The following is a 7,603-nucleotide window of genomic DNA, read 5'->3' on the forward strand; positions in this document are numbered from 1 at the left end:
GTAAGGCATAAGAAAATATTAGGGGTGAAAATGAAAAGAAATAGGACTTACCGGGTTAATGTTTTTAAGATCATGTAATTATATGTTAAAGCAAAACATTACACGTTCATGAATCCTCAATATTGTATGCCACCTTTCTTTTGATCAATTTTTATATTTTATTATGATTCCAATATCACAAGAGATGTGTACTTTAGGAAAAGGATAATATCTTTTGTGTTTCATAATATAATTAACCGTTTTCTTTCTTGTTTTTCTTAAATAAGGCTATTATTGGTTATAATTCCTCTGTCTCTTTTTGGTTGTTGGATCAAATTAAAAGTCAAAGCCTAGTAACATTGCAGGAACTCTAGGCGAGAATTTTCATTAATGCAAACAATGTATACAACGTGTTTGACAAAAATAATATGTACGCCGTGCAAAACATGGCCAAAATGTACTTGGATCTAATAGCCAAAAAATGAACTTGAAAAGATGAGATAGTATATCTTATGCAGGTATGCTACAGGGTAGGTTTAGCGATAGTCAATTATATGGGACCTACAACAAAGGGTGCTATAAGTACGTTTAGTAGAATAACTATTTATCCACATTGAGCTAGCGAATACCTTGCAACCAAAAAGAATATAACATGTAATTAAGGTTAAGAGTTTAATTTTGCAATGAAAAAGTAAATAATATTTACTCAATTAGAATGTGAAAAAATAATTGTGGGAAAAAACAACAATGCTCTTACACGAAGAATATACTCATATTCAATGTTTACACCAAATCATATTAATTTATTAGAATTAAATAAAAAATAAAAATAACTCCATACACAATTTGACTAGCGTGCGGTCGTGCCATCAGAATCAAGTTCTCATGCCCTGGCAACTATTTCTTAGTTTGGAAAGTACACTAAATATGAGTTGGTAATTACAATTTACTTCTTGATAAGAGTCAACATTGGACTTTGTCTCACTCAGTGTACTTTCATCTTAACTTCATAACCGTTAATTCAATCAAGATGAATGCCCCTCCCAAACAATCTTTATCTCTCATAACTCATATGGTAAGAAAATTTGGTTTAAGCCTAATTCAACTCAAAAATTAACTTGAAGATGGTTCAATCAATTAGTATATGATAATTTATTATTCCTTCCTCTTTATCACGGACATCTGAAGTATGAACAACATCACAGGGATCCAACACTGAAAAAAAGCGACAAATTAAATGAGTTTAACTTTTGATATTACTTTAAAAAATGAACCTTGAACATTATTTAAACCTAAAATCGAGTAATTATATTTGAGATGAAAATTGCTCGACAATAACTTCTTTTCTCGACCAATATCAACATGACACATTTTCAAGAATTTGGCATGTTATTGCTTGCAACTAGGGGTGACAAAATGGTTAAAAAAAACAGTTAACCACTCATATTATTCACTAAAAAATGGGTTGGATAATGAACCATTTAAAAACGGGTCAAATATAGATAAGAACCATATTATCCATTTAGAAAATGGATAACCAGTGGGTAAACAATGGATAACCAATGGGTCTAACTTTTACATTTGTAAAGCCTCAAATTGGGAATTCCTCAAGTTAGAATACTAAGAATCCTCCCAAAAGTGATCATATGCAAGAAGTCATGGATAATATGGTTACCTATATTATCCGCCGATTAACCCGTTTTTATCCGTATTAAATATGGGTTGAGTCAGATAATTTATCCGTTTTTTCATTACCCGTTTTCGACCCGAATCATATCCGACCCGACCCGGACGTTTGCCGCCCCTACTTGCAACTAAGCAGCAGCGCGCTAGCACTGGTCGACAAAGAGTGAATGGTGGACTTGGTCTCTACATCTTCATCCTAACTTGATAGCCATCAATATAGGGCCTCATTGGTTTTTTTCTGAAATATTTTTCAATCCAGATAAACTGTCTACATTTATCATACACTTCCAAAAATTCGTCTATGTGATTGCTTGCAAGCAATAAGCAGAAGCCAGTGATGACAAATATCGTCACATGAATGCAACAAGACTCATTAGACCACTCTGTGGTCACACAATAAAAACCATATTGACATGGCCAAAACCAGAAAGGACAAAGAGGATAATAGAACAAATGGGTCGTGCATTGTCATTGTCTTTTTGCTAAATCTGTAACAAACTTTGGGAATTGCTGACTAAAATATTAATTTCAAGTTCCAATAGTAATGCCTATCCATACTTCCATAGCTGACACATATCGTTGTTATCTAACTCAAAGTTATGGACTTTTCTTACTACTATTCTCGAATCCCAATTATTTATTAAACCATACAACATGCCATTCATTTATTGTTTTCACCTTCTGGATTCTTAGAATTTAGTCGGTACTTGCTTTCTTTTTTTCTCTTTCTTAGTGTTCTAGTTAAACTCTATACGAAAAGAGTCTGAAATGTTTGGTCAAGGGGTACTTTAATTTTATTTTTATTTTTTCATGTTGTTTCCTAGGAATTTTTGGACATTGATTTGGTTGGTATGATAAAAATTGAATCTTGAAGTGAATTTTTGTTATTTCTTTGACTTATATTAAGATATTCAGTTTGATTTAGTCACTATTTGAACTCTACTAGTACCTACTTTCTCTAGTTAATTCTTGATTCCATCTGACTTCCACTGAATCTTGTGAATAATTTTCTTCATCTTAGTTGTATTCAATTTGTGTATTGGTTCTTGATAATATTTCATAGAGCAAGCACCTAATTAGATTAGTTCCCATCTCATTCGAATATGGACATAAGTAACGAGGCTAGTGTTGGCTTCTATTCAATTGGACCTTCTTCAATTGTGGGTCGAACAATAGCCTTTAGAGTTCTATTCTGCAAATCAATCTCGCGGTCAAGGCATAAAATTTTTCATTTCTTGATACATTACTTGAACAAGATTAGAAACTGTTTTTCATACTACTTGACACCTTTGATCAAATGGTTGCACCCTCGTAACCCACAAGGAATATTGGCATTGGTAACACTTCTTGCCTTCTTGTTGAGGCGATATACGAATGTTAAAATCAGAGCTGATATGGCTTATAGGAGGAAATTTTGGAGGAATATGATGAGATCTGCCTTAACTTATGAGGAGTGGGCTCATGCTGCTAAAATGTTAGATAAAGAGGCACCTAAATTGAATGAGGCTGAATTTTATGATGAAGAACTAGTTATAAATAAACTCCAAGAACTTCAACATCGTCGTCAAGAAGGATCTTTAAGAGATATTATGTTCTTTATGAGAGCTGATCTTGTGAGAAATCTAGGTAATATGTGCAATCCAGAACTTCATAAGGGTAGACTTCATGTGCCTAAACTTATTAAAGAATATATAGATGAGGTTTCAACTCAGTTGAAAATGGTATGTGACTCTGATTCAGATGAGCTTCTATTGGAAGAGAAGCTTGCTTTTATGCATGAGACTAGGCATGCCTTTGGTAGGACAGCTTTACTTTTAAGTGGGGGTGCTTCTTTAGGAGCTTTTCATGTAGGTGTGGTGAAGACATTGGTAGAGCACAAGCTTATGCCTAGGATAATTGCTGGTTCAAGTGTTGGTTCAATTATGTGTTCTGTAGTTGCGACGCGGTCTTGGCCTGAGCTACAGAGTTTTTTTGAGGATTCATGGCACTCATTGCAACCATTTGAACAGATGGGTGGAATTTTTACAGTTTTCAGGAGGGTCATGAGACAAGGTGCTGTACATGAGATTAGGCAGTTGCAGGTGATGTTACGCCATCTCACGAATAATCTTACGTTCCAAGAAGCATACGACATGACTGGTCGAGTTTTGGGGATTACAGTTTGCTCCCCTAGAAAACATGAGCCTCCTAGATGTTTGAACTACTTGACTTCGCCTCATGTTGTTATATGGAGTGCTGTGACTGCTTCTTGCGCGTTTCCCGGTCTCTTTGAAGCTCAAGAACTGATGGCAAAGGATAGAAGTGGAAATCTTGTTCCGTATCACCCGCCATTTCATTTGGACCCTGATGAGGCTTCTGGTGCAGCTGCTCGTCGATGGAGGGATGGTAGCTTGGAGATTGATTTGCCTATGATGCAGCTAAAAGAGCTCTTCAATGTAAATCACTTCATTGTCAGTCAGGCGAATCCACATATCGCTCCCTTATTGAGGATCAAGGAGTTTGTAAGAGCTTATGGAGGCAACTTTGCTGCCAAGGTACAATTGTATTGTTTTGATGCTTCCTGTAATCCTGAAATTACAAAATTATGTTCAGCTATATCTCTTTGGCTAACTTATGCTGATACTTTCTTTCTGTCTCTTCCTTGATGGTTGTAGCTAAGAGTTTTTACTGGTTAAGTATCTTTGCTATGTCCCTAGTTATTTTTGCTAGCTGATGTGAGTTGTGTGATTTTTTCAAATTTAAGTGGACAAATGTAACGATAAATATTTGGCTATGCAGCTTGCTCATCTTACTGAGATGGAGGTGAAGCACAGATGTAATCAGGTATTGGAACTTGGTTTTCCCTTGGGGGGATTAGCCAAGCTATTTGCTCAAGATTGGGAGGGTCACGTCACCGTTGTAATGCCTGCCACTCTTGCTCAGGTATGTCCATGACTAGTGTTGATTCTTTTCCTAGTAAGAATTAATGGATGTTTTAAGGCTTAAAATGGAGCCTATTCTACTTACAGAAAGCTCAGCAGTTGGACCTGTATCTTTGAGAAATTTGTAATATTTTCCTGCTGTTTGACAAAATGGAAAGATCTCCCATAGTTGGTCCAGTCACAAGCATACGAACCTGTTTCGAGTTAATAAGAATGTTTAGTTTGTTGGTTGAAGATTATTTTCATAACTAATCTTCCTCCAAATGTTGTGTATGATACAGTACTTGAAACTCATACAAAACCCCTCTACGTTGGAGGTTCAAAAAGCAGCAAACCAAGGGAGGAGGTGCACTTGGGAGAAACTATCCGCCATTAAGGCAAATTGTGGAATTGAGCTTGCTCTTGATGAGTGTGTTGCTATACTCAACCACATGCGCAGATTAAAAAGGAGTGCCGAGAGAGCAGCTGCTTCTTCACATGGCTTGTCAAGCAGTACTGTCAGGCTTAATGCTTCTCGACGAATTCCTTCTTGGAATTGCATCGCACGAGAGAATTCAACAGGCTCCCTCGAAGACTTTCATGCAGATGTTGCTTCCCCTCTTCATCAGGGAGGCAGCGGTTCTTTGGCGCATGGTGGACGAAATTGGCGTTCCTACCGGAATGCACATGATCATGGTAGTGACAGTGAGTCTGAAAGTACGGATCACACTTCTTGGACAAGATCCGGTGGTCCTTTGATGAGGACAACATCGGCTGATAAGTTTATCGACTATGTCCAGAACTTGGAAAGTGGTTCACGATCGACCAGAGGATTGAGTATTGACCTCAACAATGTTGTTCCTCATATGGGAGGGAGGGAGCCTCTATCCCCAAGTCCAAGGGTAACAACACCAGATAGAAGATCTGATACAGAATTTGATCAAAGAGACATCAGAATTATTGTAGCTGAAGGTGACCTGTTACAGACTGAGAGGACTAACAATGGGATTGTCTTCAATGTGGTAAGGAGAGGTGACTTGACACCATCAAACAGGAGTCTTGATTCAGAAAATAACAGTTCCAGTTTGCATGATTCAGTGGCTGAGTGCGTACAACTCGAAAGTCCAGAAAAGGATATGGATATAAGCTCAGTATCAGAAGATGGAGAAAATAATCAGAAAGATACTGTAGAGGAAGTAACAGATAATCAGATTACACAAGATAGGACGAACTGAAGGCTTACGAAGAGCGATGAAGCTGATGCAGAGAAGGGATCAAGGAGTGGGGATACTATGGAATAGTGATTAGCAATTTGTCTTTTGAACACTAAAAGAGTTGCAGAAGTAGAGCATGAAATCTTATGTTTTTGAATATCTGAAATTATGAACAACATATTAGTAAAACTACATCTTTTTTATTAAGTGGGATGCCTTAATTCAGCATTTTAAGTGGTTAGTTTATCTAGCTATTGCGAAAAATTTCAGCCTTATCAACTTGAACATGATGCTTCTAGCTAATGGATTCAGACCTTTTAAAATCAATGAAAAAAAGGTATCACTATACCCACCACCCCACTATGACAATAGGTGCAGTTTTATCATAGACATATATTTTCAGAGGTTAAGGCATGTAGGTTGACCGAGTAAAAAATTTACATTACCGGTGCAATTTTAATTGATTATTATAAGGAAAATGAGTAGATAATATTGACTAAGAACAAGAAAGAAAGAAGAACAACTTATCAAAAATACTGTGTCGTGGCAAGCCACTGCATTGAAAGCGATTTCGGCCCGACTGAGTGCAAATCGTTGAGACCGGTCGCTTCCCAAGGTTCCACAACACCTCCAAACACGTGCACTCGTGGCTGGAAGTTTAGAATTTGCACAAAACAGTTGCCCAGAAAGAAGATAAGATGAAGTATTTTTCTGTAGTTGTTATAGAAATTAAAATGTTGTAGGAAGAAAGTGATAATTAGCAAGATGAATTATTAGTTAAGAATTTAGTGAATATGATGGCTAATGATCATCTTATTTATAGGCAATTAGGGAAGTTGCATGTATAACAAGTGTGGAGAGTCTTATAACACTTGTCCAAATATATTAGTCCATTTGATAAGTGTACCTAGTCTTCCATGCATGAAGGCACATGGTAGGTTTGCATAGCCACTTGTCAAAGCCATTCAACACTTGGCTTTAAGGCTTCATGCAAGAAGCAACTTGGAAATAGATTGAAAAATAAAAAGACCCATGGCTATTGGTTGTAAATGGATTTTCAACAAGAAATTTTTGACTTTGCATTACAAATAATACCAACAATCCCCCACTAATGCAAAGACAAGAATAGAACAATTCTGGGCAAAAGAAGGAACATGTACTTAAGTGTCAATATCTTTCGATTTGAATTGACACGTAGTGAAATGAGGCAACAACTAGCATCCACAAAGTGAAGTACTCTTGAACTGAATGGACATTAGTTGAGACCCCCACAACACATACTATATCCTTAATTTTATGCAAACTCCGCGATACTAACAAAGTGCTTTTATGGTCATGCACATACCTTGGGTCTCATGAGGGCTCTAGAAAGACATCCCAAGTCTTTCATAAAAGGCGACCGTACCTTTACACTCACATAGGCGATTCCATCAAGTCTATCTACACATAGACTACCTTAAGGCTATGGAATCATTAAGAGCAAAATAAGCTCAACCTTATAAAGCACTACCACCCCACCATAGGGTAGGAAATATAGTGCATATTGAGGTCTCATATTGCTTCGTTTGACCACAACCGGGTATCCACCATACTTCCTCAATCCATGGGCTTTAGCCCCATCCCCCTCGATGTTTCAAGGATAACTCTCCTTGCCAAACCCTTGGTTAAAAGATCCGCTAAATTTCTTTCGGATCTTACATATTCTAAGGAAATAACACTATGTTTCAACAACTGTTTTACCGCGCCATGCCTAATGCAGATATGTCTTTTTTTTCCATTGTACACACTATTTTTGGCAATTCCAATTGCCGCCTGTGAGTCACA

At 37.0% G+C, this 7,603-nt stretch overlaps 1 protein-coding gene across 1 annotated transcript; it reads left to right on the top strand.

Annotated features, from left to right (window-relative positions):
• The first annotated feature begins 2,349 nt into the window (after nucleotides 1-2,349).
• LOC104219758 (triacylglycerol lipase SDP1-like) lies at nucleotides 2,350-5,986 on the top strand. Its single transcript, XM_009770484.2, has 3 exons — nucleotides 2,350-4,199; nucleotides 4,444-4,587; nucleotides 4,868-5,986. The coding sequence occupies exons 1-3, from the start codon at nucleotides 2,769-2,771 to the stop codon at nucleotides 5,798-5,800; spliced, it is 2,508 nt and encodes an 835-aa protein (XP_009768786.1). The 5' UTR covers nucleotides 2,350-2,768; the 3' UTR covers nucleotides 5,801-5,986.
• Nucleotides 5,987-7,603: the final 1,617 nt, after the last annotated feature.

This window comes from Nicotiana sylvestris, chromosome 12 (genome assembly GCF_000393655.2).
Source record: "Nicotiana sylvestris chromosome 12, ASM39365v2, whole genome shotgun sequence".
In the NCBI taxonomy this organism is placed as follows: domain Eukaryota; kingdom Viridiplantae; phylum Streptophyta; class Magnoliopsida; order Solanales; family Solanaceae; genus Nicotiana; species Nicotiana sylvestris.

Excerpts from the sequence above, each read along its gene's own strand:
- LOC104219758 (XM_009770484.2), top strand. The coding sequence starts at position 2,769 with ATGGACATAAGTAACGAGGCTAGTGTTGGCTTCTATTCAATTGGACCT. Across the intron at positions 4,200-4,443 it reads GAGGCAACTTTGCTGCCAAG|CTTGCTCATCTTACTGAGAT; the intron begins GTACAATTGTAT and ends TTGGCTATGCAG. Across the intron at positions 4,588-4,867 it reads TGCCTGCCACTCTTGCTCAG|TACTTGAAACTCATACAAAA; the intron begins GTATGTCCATGA and ends TGTATGATACAG.